Here is a 22,294-nt window from a genome sequence, read left to right on the forward strand (position 1 = left end):
CGAACAGCTGCTCAGTGGGTCTTGTTTGACCCGCTGCTGCACATGCACAGGTGCCAGTCTAAGGCTGGAATAATATCCTCATTAAATACACAAATTGAGCAGCTGCCTCATTCAACATCCCCTCTGTGATAACAGGCTTAGGCTTTCTCTTTCTCTCTCTCTCTCTCTCTCAAACCACCACCCTTGCCTAGGAGCTCAGGTCACAGCTGCTGATAAGCTCACATTGCCCTGTACTGCTGCTTCATTTGTTGCCAGCATGTTGTGAGTCATTGTAAATGAGTCACAGGGAACAAGCTGTAATTTCACTTCTGCATCACTTCATCATGTCATCAGTGGCACATCGCAGCGTAACTAATATCAGATACCAGCCTGAGAGGTCAGAGAGATGCTTGTCCGCAAATCTTTTATTTATTTATTTTTTTAAAATAAATGAAAAGCTCTCTAGTTGTTCCTTTGAGTGATTTGTTTCCATCCTCGAATACTTTCCTGTCTGATGTATTTCATGTGCTGTGATCATGAAATAAATATAAAACTGGTACAGAGTGTTCCTCCGCTTCAGGTAGTGTATTTTTTTTGGGCTGTTTTTGAAGATGTATGTAAAGATCAGCATATATCAGGAAGTGAAACCATGGTTTGTATCAAGCTCTGGGAATCTTTCAAACCAACTTCTCACTTTCACCCACAGCCTGAATGAGTAAATGTGAAAGTCCTGCCTTGATTTTTTTCCCTTCAGCTGTGAGTGATAAACACACTGACAATCACTGCTGTCCAAACATCTGCCCCAACAGATGGCCTAGCACCCTGTGAGTGTGTGTGTGTGTGCATGCTTCACACATTTCCATTTTTGACTTGCTGTTGTCCTCTTAAAATAACTCCCATTCTTTATGACCTTATATGTTCACGGCTACCGTGTGTGAGGAAGAGCCTGTCTGTGAAGGCATCATGTATTCAGGCCTTGCAGAACGGACTGCGTCCCCGGCAACTGCAGTTGCTCTGTGTGTATCAACAGACTAGATCTCAGCTCAGCACACAAAGGCCTGTTTGATGCTTTTTGCTCTCTTAGCAATGCATCTCACAGATCTTAATCAGGAGTGCCTGCTTCATCTTTTTTCGTTCTTGGATAAAGACAGTCGGCAGAACCTGTCTCTGACCTGCAAGTGTCTCAGAGAAGCCTTCCTGGACCCTCAGCTCTGGTCTCTGCTCCACTTTTTCTCCCCTAGCGAACTTACAAGGAACAACTTCATTCTTGGCCCGTTTCTCAGGCACCTGAATATATCTTGGCATTCCAGCAGGGTCAAAGTGTGTAACATTGAAGACTATAAGAAGACAACATTCCAGAGGGACCTCTGCAGTAAGCATGCGAGCTTGGTCAGCCATTTCCTGGAGCGTGTCTGCCACATGTGAGTGCTTTTGTTTTGTTTAAGCGCCATCCTGGTGTCGTCCACGTCACGTTTTTGATCTTGCAGATGGGGAGGAGGCAGAGATGGCAGCAGCAGTGAAGATCAGTGGTGATTTCTATTCTCTTATGTTTTCAAATTCTGTTTCAGAGAAGTGCACTGTTCACTCATTGTCCTTTTGAATATATAATACCTCAATTTGTAAGAAAGGCTTGCACCCCTCGCTGAAAAAAAAATATCCATTACATACTCAGCTGGAAATGCAAGGAGGAGGAGGAGTTTCTAGCTACAGATGCAAATGACCGCCACTAGCTGGAACGAGCACAAAGGCAAACAACCGACTGTAGCTGTAGGCATGGATAAAAATATTTCATAATTGCAGTCAACAATCATTCATGTGAACAACTGAATGTGAACAGCATGTGCAAGACATTTAAATGTTTGTTTGCATTGGTAAAGTGTGCCTTTTGAAGGATTTTCCTTTTTTAAAAAAAAAATCAAAAAAATCTGTAGAAACCCTTTAAAAACACTCCCACAATCTAACCAGAAACCTCCTTATATCAGAAAGGAATGTGGAAATGTCTTGACTTGAGCCTGGATGTGAAGTTTCTCACTATTATAAATGACAAGGTCCAACAAGCAGCAAGTGTTTTGCAGAGATGAATTACTAGCTGAAGTTTTAATGAGAGGTCTGCACACGCTATCTCAGGCAGCCTGTAATGACTGTAGACATACTGAAGCTCTGTTTGCGATTCTACACGGCTTTATATCTGTGTTGATGCTGCAGAGACTTGTAAACCCTCCCACTGTGCAGTTTGTGATTTGAGATCCTGGCAAAACACATTTTCTCAGAGAGATGCCGAGGTCTTTCTAGATCTGAAATCTGGCCAAAGAAAAATTGGAGTGACTTTTGAGGGAAGAGGTGAGGAGTATAATTAGAGAGAAGACCTGAAGTGTCTAGTTTTGCCTCATCTGCTCTACTCACAAGATTTAAACCGACAGGTGGAGCTTACAATGACCTCTTTGCTGCTGTTGTTCAGTGCACATGTCTCTCTCTGTCTCAGTGTCATACCCTTCTGTAAGACTTTAATTGTTCTGCTGAGGGACGTCTAAGTTCTGAGATAAATTTTGTTTTATTCCTCATAACAATCCATTGGCTCTTTTCACTTCTACATTTCTCTGCTGCATCACATGTCTTTTAGAAAAACGGTTACAGCTAGAGAACCCCACACACTATCTAAGACAAACTCATATCTAAGAAATATCCAGGAAGAAATATTTCCTGTAAGAGTGTACAACAGGATAACTTTATTGTAGTGTAACAAATCAATTCACACTCAGACGGTCCTCTGTGTTCAACACTGCGGCTCAACCTGGTTTATTGACTTACAGATATTAGTTACACAATGCGGACCTTTAAATTGAAAGAAGTGAATTGTAGATAACGTCACACAAAAAAAGTGGTTTGGTAATAATTCCTGGTGTATCTAAAGATTTAGCAAAAACCCTCCAAACCGGCACAAAATGAACAGCAGTGTTTGACTGCATTCATCTGCTGTGTTGTGATACTCTTGGCCGGACCTGGTCATCACAATGGCCTAGATCTAAACAGCTTGTGCGTGTCTTGTGTATGTTTCTATCCCAGAGCCCGAGGCAACATGTTTAGTTGCGCGTTAGCCATGCATTACCAGTGACTACATGGAAATGACTCTGATGATTGATATGAGGTCAACATATGGCAGTTCATTATGGATAGTAAATGCCATGATGTTATTACTGTTGTGAATTCACCGAAGCGGACCAGGGGACTCGGAAGTAGTGTTCAGCAGGAATGTTTTATTGGAGATCAGAACACACTGCAGTGGTACTGTAGTCACCGAGTCCAGTGAAAAGGGAAACATGCGTTAAGTTCTAAAGGCCTTGAGTGGGCAGGCCTTGAAGGTGTGTGACAATACAAAAGCCTAGAGGTGATAAAAACCCCACATGGGGAGGTGGACCTCACAGGTGTCAAATCCCTGGTATGATAATGAAAAAGTCTGGAGTTGATACTCTTATACAAAGCATTGAATGGAAGAAAGATCCCCAGAGCTAGCCCCCAACTGTCAGCTAGTTCACAGTTCCTGATCACCTTCTGATTTGATCACCATTTGGTGTTGAGAGCTGGGATATGTAAATAATTATTCAAACAGGAATGTATGTTACACTAGATTCGAGAGTGTCCTCAAAATATGTTTTCCTACAATACTATGGTATTACCTGGTTGCTGTGACATTGTGTTTACAGAAGAACTGGAACAGTGTCCAGTATATATGCAGTCAGAACTGTATGTTTTCTCTAAAACCCCATATGGACAGAGGAATCTACGCTTTGGAAAATATTAGTCATGCCTGTTCCCGGAAACGAAGCTGCTTTCACAATTCAGCAGAAAAAATCAGATAGGTGTGTGTGTGTTTCTGAGAGATGGAGAGAGAGAGAGAGAGACAGAGACAGAGACAGAGACAGACAGACACATAGAGAGCAAGCGAATGAGATTGAGGGGAAGAAGGAGGTGTGAAACACTGATATTCAGGCTGCTCCATGGGAAAAATGCCTGCGCCTTTTTTTCCGAACACAAGGAAGGCAGTGCCACTGAAGAGGAGGGCATGTAACTGGGAAATAACGAGACACATACATTTCCTTTGTTTCTCATTCACATGAAATCAGCACAGCTCCTGCTCAAGATTAATGACTGAAATCAAATAGAATGAGTATCTTAGTTGCCTCCTTCCTCTCTAAAGGATCCATTTTCAGCTTGCTCCAGAATAGTAAGAGAGAGAGAGAAAGAAAGAAAGAAAGAAAGAAAGAAAGAAAGAGAGAGAGAGAGAGAGAGAGAGAGAGAGCTGGCACGTGATTCCAATGCTCCGCCCAAAGTCCAGGGTTATTGGGACAGGGCCGTAATGCTCCGATGCTACTGAAATGCATCGGCCTCACATGTGGATAAGTGGTAAGATTATGTAAGCCTTTATGTAATCTACAACAGTACACGTGAATGACATCCCAGCTCTGTGAGTGTAGCCAGACATCAGCTGTGTGTGTGTGTGTGCTTGCAAACCCTGTGCAATTCCATCAGCAGGCTGCAGCACTTCCATACCCACTAGAGTAAGAGAATGCACTAGGAGGAGCCATACAGCAGGAAGACTTTAAGACTTATTGAGCTCAGGACTGAGTTCTTCCAAGTGCTATGTTACAAAGCTTTAGATCAAGCTGGAGTCACACCTTTACACAGTTGACCTGGGCTTTTAAAATACTATGAGGCGTGGCTTCTGCGTTTGTTGCTATGAAAAGCACTTTCTGGTAAGATTGGACACCGCTGCTTACGATAAACAAGACTCTCATTTTATACACAGAAAACTAACTGGACATGGATTGCTGCAGTCAGAGTTGATGAAGAATTCCAGCTTGTGTTGGGCTTTTTACTTATCTAGAAACCACAGCGGTTACTCTCAGCTTAGTGTCCATCGTCAGAGAAATTGGATTGGATTTCATATGACACTAACAGTGTGTTCCACCATCCTATTGAAGTTGTGTGGCTCAGATCCAGCACTTTGATGCTTTCATTGACAAACTAAGTGCTTCAGTGTGCATTCAATCAAAAGCATGCTGTCTCACACCAACATACTATTCAAAAGGAAAATAAAACCTACTCCTTTACAACTGCAAATCATGATCAAAGAGTCGGACGATATGTCAAAGCTGCTCTTTTTTTAATACAAGCATCAGCTCCATAATATGCGTAATAAATTCTGTTATATAATATTAATAAATGCATTCATTCATCTTCAGTAAGAGTTCTATCCTGGAAAGAGTCGCAATGAATCTGGAAGCTATCTCACCGGCCAAGAACTGCAGTGCAGGTCACACACACACACACACACATTCACAACTAGGGTCTACTTAGCATAGACAGTCCACCTACAGGTATGTTAGGAGTTGAGAAAGAATTAGAGAACCTGGAAGAAACCCAGCAGACATGTGGGGGAACGAGCGATAAGATGCACAGACAGTAATCCAAGCTCAGGATTAAAACAGAGACCCTGAAGGTGTGAAATGCCAAACCTTACCTGCTGCACCACCGTGCTATTGTTAGATTTACTTTACTGCTACAAATATATGCACATTCAGATACACCACCCATATAGGTGCACTGATTTTACGTTATTTGGGTTCTAGGTATAGCAGTGACAATGACAAGGTAGTAAATGGCATTATGGTGCTGTTAGGAGTGTATAAGGTGGCATAGTTTAGGTTTTTAAACACTTCTCACAGACTTATTGACTTATTATTTTATTTTATTGTACAGAAATATTGTACATTATTGTCATATGTACAGGAAAACAGTGTGTTACACCATACAGTGAAATTCTTACTCTGTGAATCCTCCCTGCAGTCTGTGATCTAAATTATAAGGGCATAAGAAAGGAATAAAATAGGAATTCACAAGATTTGTGCAAATACAAGAAACTAAATGTGGTGTAAGGTGTACAGTGTGTGTGTGTGTGTGTGTGTGTGTGTGTGTGCAGAGCCATGCAGAGGTAGACTGGATCCATGTTGTTATTCCTATGGATCCAGGTACCCAGATAACAGTGTTATTAATGAATCCCAGAGGAGAAAAAACCTAAAACCCTATATGGAAATAATGAGCCACAGCACACATACAAGTTGGATTTATAATGTTGGTGTGTCTAATAAAATATCCAATAACTGTACAAAATGTGTTAAAACCACCATAGACCAGTGCTTATACCAGTGCCACACTCACTGACTCGTGCTGTTTTACAGCAATCCACGTTTCCATTCACACTTTATTTCTAATAAGACTGTTCTATATCTCACTCTAAAGGTGTCCAAACTTGCTGTCTCTAACCCTGTCCGGTTGTGGACACGTCACAGATGGAGACGTGATCAACGTGCTGCGCCGTTGCAGGCGACTGCGGCACCTGTGTCTAGAGAACTGCTGCCGCGTGACGGACGCTGTGCTGCAGGCAGTGGTGACCCATGGAGGCAGTCTGCAGGAAGTGAGGATGGATTTCTGCAGGAATGTAACACACACAGGGCTGCAGACCTGCCGAGAAAAGAGGCCTGCAGTTCGGCTAGTCGCTGACCGGAGTGCGGGGATGATACCTGACACTGAGCCGGTGGAAAAACTGCACATCAGGAGGGCACTGCAGAAAGTCCTTATCTTTTCTTGAGAACCAAGAATGTTGATAAGATGAGATGTTTTCTGAGACATGAGAAATCATGGCACAATGACCTGATGATTTTTTTTACTTTGAGGTTTAATACTGGGCATTATGTTAATTTTTTTTATAGTTAATTTCTTATTTTTTATTTTGATTTGTGTGAAGTTTCTACCTATTTTTCTAAATATCTGTATTTAATACAATTTAAAAAAACAGTCTTTTTTCACTTCCTGTGTGCAGTGGAATCAGTTCCTTAAGTATAAGAGTTTGTTCCCAACACTAGTTTTCATCGGCTCAAAACACACTGAATGGTATCTCGATTAAAATTTCAAGCTAATACACGTAGATTCCTTCAGTGATTTAAGAGGACTGTGTGTCTTAGCTCACTTTGTCCTTAACATGGGCCTGTTTATGTAACCGAATGTCCTTACTTGGATTGGCTCTGCCATGGTGTATTCGCTGTCTGTAGCCGTCTCATTCTTCTTCCCTGAAACACTCCACACTACTTGAACTTACAGAATTGTCTGGATATGAACCTGACTCTTGTTCAAAGCTACCATGATGGCATGAACAGCTTCATACTGAACGGTACAGTATGTAGACCACGGCGCTGTTCCGAGTAATGGGTGTGTTGTTTCACCTTACAAAAATAAATGAATGGTTGTTTATAGCACGACATGTTTTGCTTACATGGTCATAGGTCTACATGATTCATTCAGCCATAGAGACTGTAGATATTGGCCGGGATCCGAGTTCTGCTGCCAGGTTGCTTGCCCAAACAAAACCGTTGGAGTGTAGAGCGGAGCGAGAGTCTCATGTCGCTTTTAATTCAGGGACAGGACAGAGAAGTGGAGCTGTCGCTTCAGACACGGAGAGCACTGAGCTCATGTCTCAGCACACAAAGGTTAACTGAGGGTGCGCTGTGCTGGCGTTCTGCCATAGCGCTGATTAGGAACGTTATGTAAAAGAGTTGGAGGCGGAACGGCAGTAGCTCGTGTTGTGAAGGTTCCACGTGACCGCACTACATTTTTTAAAGTGCTGTACTGGACTAAACCGGTTTCCTTGGAGGGGGCGCTCTCTGTGTTTCACCTATAAACTGGTATTTTATATATAGGGCTGTATAATGGGGTGATTCTATGACTGGGGTGCATCATCCATCCCTCTGACGGACTCTTTGCCTCTCTGATCCCACTATAACTTATTGTTAAACTATACCAGCAAACATATTTTGCATGGATGTGTGACATGGTAATGTCCTTTTCAGTGAGTCATCCATTAAAGGCACACTGTATTCCTGTCACTCAACACCTTTAGGCGAAAATATTCACCCCTAGAAAAATATTTGGAATATTCCACAATCACATGTTGGACAGGAAGTTGCAACATCCAAATTTCCTGAAGATCATGGACAGAGGAGAAATACATTCTATCAGGTTTGTTCTTTATTTTCATTGATATTGTTATTGACCGATGAGGTCACTTTGAAAACACAATACACGTATCTACTTCTACCAATTCTATGCTGAAAGCTAAAACCTTTTACTTTATAAAATTTTACTTTAACTCTTTTAACAGCAATGTAACAGCATTGTCAGAAAAAAAAACTTTTTGTCTCTGATGATTTTGAATGGTCGTCTATAGGTTTTATTATATTCACTAAATAAATTTTTTTTAAAGAGCCAAGAGGCACCACAATCAATGAAATACTGATGAAATCCTATTTAATGCTACTAATAGAAATTAAGAATTACACCAATCAGGCATAACATTATGACCACCTGCCTAATATTGTGTTGGTCCCGCTTTTGCTGCCCTGACCCGTCCTGCACTGTGTATTCTGACCACTTTCTATCAGAACCAGCATTAACTTTTTCAGCAATTTGAGCAACAGTAGCTCGTCTGTTTGATCGGATCACACGGACCAGCCTTCGCTCCCCACGTGTATCAGTGAGCCACCCATGACCTTCCTTTCTTGGACCAATTTTGATAGATACTGACCACTGCAGACCGGGAACACCCCACAAGAGCTGCAGTTTTGGAGATGCTCTGATCTAGTGGTCTAGCCATCACAATTTGGCCCTTTTGGTCAAACTTGCTTAAATCCTTACGCTTGTCCATTTTTCCTGCTTCTAACATCAACTTTGAGGACAAAATGTTCACTTGCTGCCTAATATATCCCACCCACTAACAGGGGCCATGATCATCAGTCTTATTCACGGCACCTGGCACTGGTCATAATGTTATGGCTGATTGGTGTATGTCTCAACCAAATGTTCATGATATCTAACCCCACTTAAACTCATCAGGACCATCTCCCCAGGAGCCACCACCACATTTTTTAAAATCCAATATACTCATCATAAAATTTTTTTCCTTATTTGTGTTGACAATGTGCTGTCGAAACATTGTCCATTTAGAAATTTTCTAAATAGCTTTTTCTCTTGTTATCCATAGAGCAGGATGTAAACCATGAGTGGAAAAAGTCTTCTGCATTTCTCAGTTTATGCAGCTTGTTGAGTTTCCTAGTATGAACACTCGGCTTCTTTAAGACACATAGCTCTTGAACTGTCTGAACGGACCTTGGTGACCATGACATCACATAACTATGTAGAAAACAAAGTTTCAATCAATATCTCCTTTGTTCCTTGGCGCAAGATGATTTATCACTTCTTTTTTTCATTTTTCATTTATTTTGTAGTTTCATGTATTGATATTGTTCCTCAGGGATTTATGTCTAAATATCTATAACACTACAATTTAAATTGAAAGAAACACGCTAGATTTGATGAATTTTGTCTGTGCAAAATGAACATGAGTAAATAAACCTGAGGTGTGAGCAGATCTGACATTTCGACAGTGTTTCACTTGAGAGTCATGTATTCAGAACTGGAACCAGTATCACTATCAGAAATGCATCATGGGAAACGTGACCTTAGATCAACCCTGAATATAACAAAAACATCACTCGTGCCAGCAGAAACATTTTAGCTCCTAAGACTGGATAAAGTCATATTAAAGATATGTTTAAATGAATAACTTATAGTCACCTGAACTCAGTTACCCAGCGAGTCGAAGTGTTTGTGCTCTTTGCATTTTATTTAAAAAGTTTTGACAAGAGCCTCACAAGTCCTTTCTTCTGTAGCCAATATCCTCAGGATGTTCTCTCAGTGGAGTCAGATCTTTTCTGTCGGGAATATAGCAGCTATGCAGAAGAGACGCGAGACTGAAATAACAAAGGGATTAGCATTTTTAAACTCTCTTAGAAAAAAGGTAAATAAACATTGTACATGTGATCTCAGAGGAAGGAGAGTGCTGATGTACAGGAATACCGAAGGTTGTTATTGAGCAATAGTTGGACTGTGATTTGGTTATGTAACAGCTGTCGATAAATGCTTTAGGCAAGCTGTTATGATACTCAGGCATTTAGTATCCAGTGTTTCTTTTACAAGTTTAAACACTTTCTCGGATGCCTTCGTTTACTAAGAATTTCGAAGAACAATTGAAACATGATAGAAGTTAATAATCACTAAATTGCCTGAATTCCCAGTCAGCAGTCCGGTATTTCTTCTGTTGTAGGTGCCAGTTCTCTTCTAAGAGTTACATAATCAACCTTCCAGTTGTTTTTGCAAGCCGTTTTGGTTAGTCAGGTATAGGACTAGAAGGAACTTACACCCTGACAGTCAGTCTGCTTGTTGATTTCAGTACACTCATGACCTCATGTGAAATGTGTTTCTGGCATTTCTCCGTGTTTTATCTTCTACTTTATCTCACCATGCCTTTACTTTCTCAAAACAGCGAAAGCTAAAAGAGGCAGTCCTTCACCTTGAAGCAGGAGACTCGATGGGGACAAACGATCGTGTGGTGAATCTTCTCCCACAAGGACTACTTTATTATTGTTTCATTTTTTTCTGGATCCATGGCTACCTCGAGATTATGTAGAAGCCCAAGGGAGTGTATTGTGTTTACAATTCTTCATGAATAAGAATTATTAAAAGCTGGGGTATTTATAATTCATGGTAAGAATTGTAAAGCCTTTGCTGGAGCAGTTTAGACTCTTTAACCTTATTTAAAGATTCTGAGATTCTGTAGGGATTGGGGAGAACGACTTAAAGCAAATCACTCCATTAGCAGAACTCAATCTGAATTTCGATTCAGTCGAACTTTCTACTTTTCTGTAGTCCTTCCGAGCCCGTCACATTTAGTTGTCTATGTTCCAGCTACAGATTTGTACAGATTTGATGTGCTGTTTCTTTAAGTCCTAACCAGGTATGTGACTGACACAGCAGGTAAGTATTTTTTTCTTGCAGCCCATGTTGAGTATGTTATGTAAAGTTTCTCTTTAGGCAGACCCGAGCACCAGCCATACAGCTCCTACATTCTGGAAAGAAATCTTTTTTATTGTTGTCCTCGTTTGTTGTCCTGTCTTCATTTTATAGCCACAGCATTACAGAATCCATATGAGGTGTGAATTAAATTCAGAAAACATATAAAACATGTAAAATATAAAAACTCTGTTTTTATATCTGGGAAAATTGTGTGTAGAGAAAAGCTTATGTGCGAGTACATTTTATAAAGAGAGCACTAAACAGCAGATATTTTCATTGTTCCTGCAGACAGACAACATCTCTCTCTCTCTCTCTCTCTCTCTCGCTCTCTCTCTGTCTCTCTCTGTCTCTCTCTGTCTCTCTCTCTCTCTCTATAGTTCCGAGTGGAAGAATGCAAAGGCAGCTGAGGTCACAAGCTGTTTTTTTCCCCTAGAAATGTTGGCAGGAAGTCATATTACAGAGAGACTCACAGTCTGAGTGGAAGGGGTGTGTGTGTGTGTGTGTGTGTGTGTGTGGAGGCTGATGTGTCACGTAGGAATCAATGTTTTTTTCCCCCTTTTTTACACTCCTACAGCTATCTTCATTTTTCTGGCATCGCCCATACGCTGAGCCTCCTGCATATTTCACACAGGCTTTGTGCATCTCTCTTCATTGACTCCAGTTTAGTAAGACACACTAACATGCTGTGGTCGTACCTGGGCACTGTTCTGGTTTAACAGTAGTATAGATGGTGTAAGTGAGGTGTGTGTGTTTGTGTGTGTTTAAGCTAACCTGAGATACACAGGACAGGTGAGAAGGTGATACGCATACACGTCTTTACTGACGTGAGTTCAGCTGCAGATACTGTGGGAAAAAAAACACCATGGTATCACAGTCTTTCAGTTCTCATGTTTTATGTAAAGCGCCTCTTTTCTCAGTAGTAGAATTTAGGAGTCATTAGAAGAATGCGTGAACTGAAATGAACTGTTTTCAGGGTTTTCAGATGACTCAAGACTTCTATGAAATCTAATGTTTTTTTAAGTCATCTAATTACCCCAACCAACCCCTCACCCCCTTTCTTCTCGAGCTTTCACTTTCTTTTCTATTTAGGTTTAATGGCCATACCCACATACCTAAAATACAACATGATCTTCTGTTGCTTTCTTTTAATGACACAGACTTTTTTTTTATTTTAGTGCTTAGAGGAAACCAGTTAGAGATTAAGACTGGCACCAAGTGCATTAGTGTAGAATTAATTAGGTTATTATTAACCACATAATAATTACTTGCCCTCTTTTCAAGCAAACAAGCCGTACCATTATTCTGTTTACTCTGATTGTGTAGCGAACCCATTTTCCTAGTTTTCTCTGTATGTTATAAAACCTATAGAATAGCACTTCAAGTTCAGTAGTTATGCCTGTCTTTACTTTCAAGGACTCATTTTCCACATTCATTTGAAAAGCAAATTATGATGACGCAAGCCTGAAGTTAAATTATAAGCAGTGTAATCGCACTTAATCACTTGTTATGCAGTGTGCGGTAGAAATGCATTCCGATTTCAATCCAAAGCCTGGGCTTGACACAGCATTTTGAAACTGATAACCCTTTATATGAATCTTACTTTTGCTGCATTATAATCTTTGCTCTAACTCTAATACTAGCTTTGTTTTTATGATGCTCTCACCCATGTGAGAAGATTTTCTATCTTCATATGGACTGTCATGTTATGTTATGAGTATAGATAGTCATAAGAAAACACAGAGCTTACCCAGAATAATACTGCAAACATTAATGCATCAATACATGCCATTAATCGTAGCTCTAAAATAAATAAAATAAAAAACAATTCATTTTTAATAAAATAAAATAATAAAAATACTATAACTTAAAATTTAACAAAGACATTTTAGTGTATCTATATTGACATGTTTGTGTAGTCTGTGTAAAATATTATTATTATTATTATTATTATTATTATTATTATTATTATTATTATTATTATTATTATTATACATTCTTTATCTGATAATCATCTCACAGAACAACTAATCATTATTGCTCTGGACCTCCTGGTGATCAACATACATGAGATTTAAGATGAGATTAGTGAAGTTCTCTCAAAAGTTTTTATTAATTCATAATAGTTACACAAATTGGCTTTATGTGCCCTTTGTAAGTTTCTATTTCTACTCCTGATTATAAACCTGTGATTCTTGAGAGGAGTAAACAGAGTAAGAATTTCATTGTACTAACACATTTGACAATAAAACTCTTGAATCTTGAACCTTTACATTTTGTAATCTAGCTGTAAATAATAATACAGTACTTATTTTTACTATTCATCTCATGAAATTACCGTACAGGGAATTCTTCCATACTTCTCTTGTCCCTAAATAGCGTGTAACAGAGATGTTGGGCTGATGGGGGCAACTGATATTCAGAAACAAGGATACACTCAAGGGAAATGTGATATGTGATGCAAACGGTCATTTCAGATATCCACAGGGACAAGTTCATCAATACCGGATCTTTTCCAGATCAAGACGGAAAGAGGAGTAATCATCATAGCCTTTAAAGCCACCTGTCATATAAGTTCATAGACTTCTTAAATGCAATACTATCTAGAAAACCTTTGCAATTTTCCATCCATCCATCCATGCATCCATCCATCCATCCATCCATCCATTTATCCATCCATCCATGCATCCATGCATCCATCCATCCATCCACGCATCCATTCATCCATCCAATCATCCATCCCTCCATCCATGCATCCATCCATCCAGGCATCCATCCATCCATGCATCCATCCATGCATCCATCCATCCATGCATCCATGCATCCATGCATCCATCCATCCATCCATCCATTTATCCATCCACGCATCCATCCATCCATCCATCCATCCATCCATTTATCCATCCACGCATCCATCCATCCATGCATCCATGCATCCATGCATCATGGGGAGTGTTGCAGCCTCTCAGTTCAGCATTTCAGCTGCAAGTTCCAGAGTTTCTGGTCCAGTCCTAAGTTCTTTCAGGTTCTCCAGTTAGGCTCTTTTTGTCACCAGGTGCTCTGTGATGGGCTTGTGTTCAATGCATGGTATATGTCCACCTCACACCCAGTACTCCTTCGATGATCTAGTGGCTCCTGATCCACGTAACCCTTAATGATATAAATCAGTTACTGACACTGAATGATTTGCATATATTTGTTAATGTTAACGGTTATCTGTAATATTTTATTAATGAATTGTTTTAGAGGGATAAGTCTATGATTTCTCAGTCTGTGTTTAAACACTGTCGTTTTGTATTATTTAGTGTTTATATCTTATATGTCACATTTGCACAGGTGTACACATTGTTTTCCCTCCTTGTGAGCGTGTTATAGCTTCTGGCACTTGTGCAGGTTCTGTGGAGGTTTTTAATAATGCACAACAAGGAAGGTTTAAATCTGCTAGCACTTGCAGCTGAATATTGCTCCTTTCCCTCTGGAGTTCCCTGACAGTTTCCCACCCTAAAGCCAAATTGTCTTAGTAATCAGCATGTCTGCCTGTCAAACACTTAATCGTAGAACATATTCAACTGACAGTCTGGAAATGACTGCAAATGCAGTTTACAACGACAGTATATTTTCTAAAAATATGAGAATATTTATATATAGAACATCTGGACAAAGCTTGCTCTTATGTCCATGAGAGAATGACCAATCACAGACACATTACATAAGAATGCAGTCAAGTTCGTTCCCATAGTATCATTATCGAGGGCCTCGGAGAGGTATACACTCTGCTTTTGGTGAAACGTGTATCTCTTCAAAGAAGGATTGGCTCAAATTCTCGGTTGTTTACTTTTTAATCCTTTCATGGAAACCTGAGACACGACCCTCGGCTGATCTTATCCTCTCGACCGAAGAAGACGGCCTTTATAGGAGCCAGACATTTACTTGTCTAGCTTGCCTGGTCACATGGAGCTCTGAAGGAAGGATGTTTGTGTGTGTGTGTGTGTGTGTGTGTGCACATGAAGCCATCCCAAGGACAGGGTAGCTGTGTTGTCTAGGAAGAGTTTGCCTGTTCACAAGAACACAACAAGCCTGCCAAAGTATCAGAGCAAGAACAGAAACAAAGAGTCACAGAGAAAAACACACTCTCCTTCATCAATATAATGTCACTGACTGGTGAGTTAGAAGGTCTGTGATATGCACAGAGCTAATGTGATGTGAATTCAGAGGGCAAAATTATGTTTGTGAATGTCGGGCCACTCACTTCCTTCAGATAGATAGAAAATGATATGATTTAATTATTTAATATGATATCAGTAGAAAATAATGATGAGCTTTTTTCTGTTATCAAAAGCATCTGATGAACTGGAAGAGTATGACAAGCTAAATATCATTAGAGTGATTTAGCTTTTCTATTTTACATCTGTAGAGAAGCCTGGAAGATGTGCTGATGTGCTGACCCTGGATCAGTCCAAGGCTCAGATGGTGGATACCTTAATCCCACTGCTGTCTGTGGCCTGCATGAGGAAGAGCAGAACGAATTCTTCCATCTTTTCCTCAACCATGCAGGGATTTTATCTATTAATCACATATTAATGACATGTTTTCATTTTTATTTGCATCTTTAACATTTTTAATTGCTCTATTAGACACCATTTTACTTATACTCTGATAAATACTAATGTTTTTTGGCTCTTTTCATAATAAGAATGAAATGAACGGTGAGTAGAACAGTTAGACAGCAGAGTACTGACTATATTAGAAAATTAGAAAAGGGAGATCTGTAAGTGAAATCAGTTTATTTTAACAATTGTGTTTTATTGTGTTATGGACATATCCTTGGGCTGTGTTGTGTGTGATCATCTAATAATTTTAAAATTAATTTCCCAGCGGTTTTCCACTAACTTCTGTTGGCCCCTGGGCACAAGTGAAATGAGAGATGAGTGTGTGCAGAAGTGGAGCTGTAGCTCTCTTGTGGGCTGGGGGACGGGGGACAGATCTATTTGTGGCTGTTTCTCTCTCTCTCTCTCTCTCTCTCTCTCTCTCCCCCCTCCCTCTCTCTCTCCCTCTCTCTCTCTCTCTCTCTCTCTCCGTCTGTCACTGCATTTGTCACAGATCGTGCCAAGGCTTAGCCTCAAAAGCACACGATGGAGACAGTAACTGGAGCAGCAACACAGAGAGAGAAGAATTAACAGTTTTATGGTCCAGCTTTTTTTAAAAGTAAATAAATGATATTGTGAGTGTTTCTGAAGAAAGACAGGAGTACTGCGTTGGCACCGCAACGTTCTTCTGAGATGTTTGCTCAGTGTCTGTGAGTTGAACAGAGTGTTTCAGTCACCTGTGCTGTTCCTGGGCCGCTGGGTTTTTCAGTCTGGGCTGGAAGCATGGTGGGTGGGGTGGTGTATGCACTCCGTGACCGCTCCTCATCCTCGTCTGCACTGTCTCAGACTAGAGGAAAACAGAGCATATGAGAATACAGTGTGGGAGGATGAGTAAAAGGCATGCCTTGCCAGAGACAACACAAACACATGGGGGTTCCAGCGTAATGAGAAGCTTTGATCATCGGGGCATTTCAGCACCATGCAGCTTCAAAAGTCTGGTCCCAAGACAGAAGATACTGAATCAAAGAAGGTCACATGCTGACAGAACATATAATCACTCTGTATATGCTTTTAAGGGATTTATAAGGGATTCCTTTTATATCAACATCACAACTCTTGTCCCAGGACCACATACTTCAACTCACTGCTAATTCCCATTTCAGTGTCAGTAATCAGATCTCCTGACAAATTGGGAGACGTTTTTGTTAAACAAATGTAATGTACTACATCTGTAGCCAAACATTACTCAAAGAAGACATGCTACAGAGGAAGTGGTATAAGAAATCTGATAGGCGTTCATCTGATCTGTGTTTTGCTTTGGTGGGTCACTGTGAATGAGAGAAATCTCAGAAAACAAGCCATGATTCAAAGTCATACTACATTTATATATGATTTACCATCATATTTTAAAAAAAAAACAATATTTAATTGAAATAATTAGACTTGGAAAAAAATTAGTCTTTTTTTTAAATGTGACTAAGAGGTAAAACTCAGCTCTTGTAATGAGTATTTGATGAACATAATGTGATAATAATAATAATGAGGATGGATTTCACATTGCTTTATAGAAATTTTTTTTTCAAAATTGTAAAAAGCAATATCAAATCTGACAGATAAATAATACTGAAACCTCTGTCTGGTGACTGAACTGCCATTAAATTAAGCCATAAAGACAAACAGATTTATTAATTGGTTAAATATATGTCTATACCGACACTTACATAAGAACAAATAAATCGACTGAGACTGTTCACATGTCACATTAAAGACTGGCATGAGAGTATGTCCCTATGCTCTGTGTTACACAGTTATCCAATGTGTAAGTGTATAAATCACTGAACTGAAAGTCAGTAGTGGGTTGAACAGCTTCTGGTTGTGGATTGTTGCTGTGGTAAATGATTCAATACAAGTGTGTAACTGAATCATGGGGACAAACAGCCTAAAAACAGCTTGGAACGAAAGAACAAGTTATTAAAAAACGTGGGCCATGCTGCAATGTGATGTGTGGGAGAATGTGTGAGGTCTGGACTCACGATATCTGATCTCTCCTCATGTTGGGGGAGAAGGTCTTGAGGCAGCACTCAGAAACGCTGCTCACCAATTAATCTGGTTCATATCAACTGTTAGTGTGCTGTGAAGGATCCTGTTTCCTTCGCATTTTTAAAGGCAACCATTTATTAGAGAACAAAGCTTCACCAGGCAGAAGAACATGCCGCTATTCAGTCGTAGACTGCTCGCCGTTTTCATAAGAGGGCTGTAATGACAGGAAAGGAAGTGAAGAGGCAGAGGAAGTGCATGGCTGACTTTATCACCATCTGACTAGCACACCCACACAGGCTGAGAGAGCTAGTGGACTGTGAAAACCTTGACCTCTTAGTCGCCTCAGATCCTCATCAATAACAGGTTCGTCTGTGTGCCATTACCCAGAAGGCTGAGATGTTGGTGAATACTCTCTCAAAAGAGCTGGTTTTATGGGTCAGGGACACATCTACGCTTTAACTGTTTCTTGTTACATCGTACAGGAAAAGAGGTCAAAGGTCAGTTCAATCAGTTGGAGTTAATATAGATACCTGAGAAACATACCTGCTAGAATTATTTTTGGCACACAGTGAGGAAGAAACCAGAGTGGATGTACCTGAATGCAAAAGCAAATCTCTTCATCACACTGGATCTGCCAGCAGGACCGAGCTCTTGGCTAAGATCTGCACAGTCTCTAGTATGGGAATGTTCTTAATTACAGAGACTGATATAAGGAGGTGAAGAGAGGTGATGTGAACCTGGCGTAAACCAAAAGCATAATCTCACAAGAACAGATTCTCATTGTTCAGCACAAGTCAACTGCTAATAAAATTCTAATAGCATTATTATTGCTGATGGTCAAATAATTACAAATAATTTATGACAATACTTTCCTGAATGTAACTACAGGTAAGAGGATTAAACAGATTAAACACTTTAGTCCTCATTACAGAGAACTAAAGAGAGGAGACTACATTTTCTTGCACATATCAGAGTTCATGCATTTTCAGTTCAACTCTGTGATACGTGAATCAGCTCACAGATTTGGTCCCGGTTTCATAGACAATGCAAATAACAAGCATTTAAGTAAGCAACTTTTCCTCGACATGTATATTTTCCTGCATATGTTTAGTTTAATTAGCCATAGGAGGAACCATGTGTCCCATTTTTTAAAAGATTTATTCATTATTTATCATATTATTTTGTTCAACTTCACTCTAATAATTCACATAACCATATAATGCTTTTCTCTTTTTTCTGATACCATAATTTGATGTAAATCACACATTCTTCAGTGTTTTGTCACAGCAAAATGAGTATTAAGGATTATAATAGGCAATACAGCATTTTAGTGTTTTCTATAATCCTAGCAATAAGAGCGAATGATTCTTGTCATTTTTGAGCATCTGAATAACGGAGATTGTACTTTGATCAAGAAAACTTCCCTTTTACTATTTTGATGTGTGTGTACCACTACTCTTTCCACTGTGTACACACACACACACACACACACACACACAGAGAAACGTGGTGTTTTTAGCTGCGGGATTTCCCCCATATACAGCCAGAGGCACCAGTATAAACTCACTGACCTTGCTGGACGTCTACAATCAACAAAAACGTCTACAATCAACTTAAAACAGAAGCCACAACATGGCACCAGAAGAGTAATGAGAGGTATGAGGCCTGTTTTTTAAGGGGAAACTTGTCCATGAGGCTTCACAGGGTTTTGTACGATTATGTAACACAAGTCTTTTGAGGGAAATGTTACAAAGACTTCCACCAGATGTTTAAAAGATGTCTTTGCCGACTTTAATGGGACGTCTACGTTCATGCCAGGGTAAAAGATTTTAGTATGTCCTTTTAAAGCAGTAGAAATATGAACATTGTGGTCATATTCAAGAGGTCAAACTTAATATTGGATTTAAAAAAATGGTCCACATTTTAAATCTGGTCAGAATGGACGAGTATCAGACTTCGTTCGTTCGTTCGTTCATTCGCTATATTTTTCTAAAATGCAGCACTTGGGTCAACTATATTCAGAAACATACTGAAATCCCTGAACAGAGGAAAGAAAGAAAGAAAGAAAGAAAGAAAGAAAGAAAGAAAGAAAGAATTCTGAAGTGTTTACCTGGAAAACATTCAAGCTGTCATGCAATCAGCGTAGGCAGCTTTAGTCAGACATTTTAGAAAACATGAAAATTGTATAAAGGAAAAGTTAAACAGTTATGATACTACACAGCTGTAAAATGGACTCCCAGACCCAGATTTGAGTAGGAGCAGTGACTGGGAGACAAAGAAGGCATGGAAAGCGTGAATAAATAGTTATTATAAATGTACAAATAGAGTGGATCAGACACTTTGTGTATTCACGGTAATCAAATCTGTCTTTATCACAGAATCCAGATAAAGGTAAATCATTCAAATATGTAGGAAAAGTCCATAGAGGGAAATAAAATCAGAGCTCCTCTTTGCAGTAGTGTTCTTTATATGATAAGCACGGATATCTCAAGATCTTTCCTTTCATTACACTGCAGTCGTATCCTGTTCTTAAATTTTAATAGCTGACATGGGAAGTATGATCTGCACACATTTATCTAAAGTACTCGGCTCACAAATTCCACTACAGGAAGGACTGCAATAAAAGTAAAAAATAAATACCAATATAATAATTTGTTCTATAATAAACAAATTTCTGAAATTACCGTATAACATTTACAAAGTTAGGAATGTTGCTATGGAATATAGTGTTTATGGAGGAATCTAAAATACCTAACAGTGATGTGCTCTTCTTTAAGAAATTAAGGCTTACTAGGAATGATTTTGTGTAACATCTAGGACTATATGTTCTGTAAAGCTGCTTTGAGACAATGTCCATTGTTAAAAGTGCTATACAAATAAAATTGAATTGAATTGGAATAAATGACACACCGAATATCTGCAATTTCTATCAGGTAAAAATTAAACCTCTTGCTATGTTTGACCTTTTTCCGATACCTAATAATATGTCATCAAGAAATCTACTGCTATTTCATTAGTCCTGAACAGCAAAAAGAAAACATTCTAAACCCAGATGAATTTCTGACACAGTCCTGACTTCTCTGAAGGGACTTTGGCACTCTGAATCGGTTGGCTAGAAAGAAAGCCACACTTATACAGCGCTGCTCAAAATACTTACATGGAAACATTATATCCTTGTAGGAATTCACTACACACACACACACACACACACACATATCTGGCATGGATCTCATAGCTCCAGGATACACTCCTGTGCTCTTTGGCAGCCTGAACCCAGTGACCCTGCTGCCTAAGAAATAGCCTCTCCAATAAAATTTAAGTGGCCGGTCCTGACAGTTACTAGAGTGTAAGACAAATGAGGTCAATTCAGCAACAATGGGCAGCCTTTTGACAACCTACTGACCTAACATGCACACCCCTCACTCCCATCATATACTGGCATCTTCTATATTTTCAGCCATATGCAAAGAAATTTGTAAAAAATATTTTAATCTAAATTTAGTTCACAGTGTACATCTGTATATCTGTTATAATCTCTGATTAATAATCAGAAATAATCTCTTTTCCATTGCCAGCTTTAACATATACATTATTCTATTTTAGTGGTTGGATGATTAAAAGTCGGTCCTATAACCATGTGGAAGAAGAAGATAGAGACAGAGAAGCAGAGAGAGAGATGAGATGAGAGTGTCAGTCATGTGTCATACCTAAAAATGATTCAGACTTTACTGAGAACATGTTGTTCCACTTTAAAGCAGGAGAGAACACGAGATTTCTGTGAAGCTCAAAGACTCAAACAGTACAGCGTTTCCCTCACACTTTGTGGACACTCTTTACCCTCTGTACACACGGCCATCATCAGGATAGATAAATTTACCCTCTGTCCAAATTCAACCTTAGCTTTTCTGGAAATAATAACACAATTACACATACCTAACAAACATGAAAACTGTGACCTCAGACTGAAGCAGTTAGTAGTTTAGTGCAGTGCCCTCAGGTTTTCGGTAACTTGATTGCAGAGTGTACTTAATTCAGCTCCTGTTACATGTGACTGCAGGTAGTTGATATAAAACAGTAGGTATATGGTACATGCAAACAGATAATTTGTGTGTGTTTGGGCTTATTTAAATAATAACCTGTTATAATAAAGTAATATGGGCTAAACACACACAATACGTGGTAATAGTTTAATAAAATTTTAATTTTGTTAATATAATTTTATTTTTTAAAGTTGTTGGTGCTAAACAGCTGGAATTGTAATCCTTTATATAATAGTGCGAAAGAATATTTTGTGAAATACACTACACTGCCAAAAGATTTGGGACGTTTTACATGTACATGAATGTAATATGGAGTTGTCCCGCCCTTTGCAGCTATAACAGCTTCAACTCTTCTGGGAAGGCTTTCCACAAGGTTTAGGAGTGTGTTTATGGGAATTTTTGACCATTCCTCTAGAAGCACACTTGTGAGGTCAGGCACTGATGTTGGACGAGAAGGTCTGGCTCACAGTCTCCACTCTAATTCACCCCAAAGGTGTTCTATGGAGTTGAGGTCAGGACTCTGTGCAGGACAGTCAAGTTCCTCCACACCAAACTCACTCATCCATGGACCTTGCTTTGGTCACTGGTGTGCAGTCATGTTGGAACAGGAAGGGGTCATCCCCAAACTGTTCCCACAAAGAGCGTGAAATTGTCCAAAATGTCTTGGTATGAAACTGAAGCATTAAGAGT

The 22,294-nt window shown here is 39.5% G+C and overlaps 1 protein-coding gene across 1 annotated transcript; it reads left to right on the forward strand.

Moving 5' to 3' along the window:
• The first annotated feature begins 14 nt into the window (after window positions 1-14).
• Window positions 15-20,447, forward strand: fbxl22 (F-box and leucine-rich repeat protein 22). Its single transcript, XM_058408300.1, has 2 exons — window positions 15-1,400; window positions 6,277-20,447. The coding sequence occupies exons 1-2, from the start codon at window positions 1,045-1,047 to the stop codon at window positions 6,623-6,625; spliced, it is 705 nt and encodes a 234-aa protein (XP_058264283.1). The 5' UTR covers window positions 15-1,044; the 3' UTR covers window positions 6,626-20,447.
• The last annotated feature ends 1,847 nt before the right edge of the window (window positions 20,448-22,294 follow it).

Source organism: Hemibagrus wyckioides, linkage group LG14 (assembly GCF_019097595.1).
Source record: "Hemibagrus wyckioides isolate EC202008001 linkage group LG14, SWU_Hwy_1.0, whole genome shotgun sequence".
In the NCBI taxonomy this organism is placed as follows: domain Eukaryota; kingdom Metazoa; phylum Chordata; class Actinopteri; order Siluriformes; family Bagridae; genus Hemibagrus; species Hemibagrus wyckioides.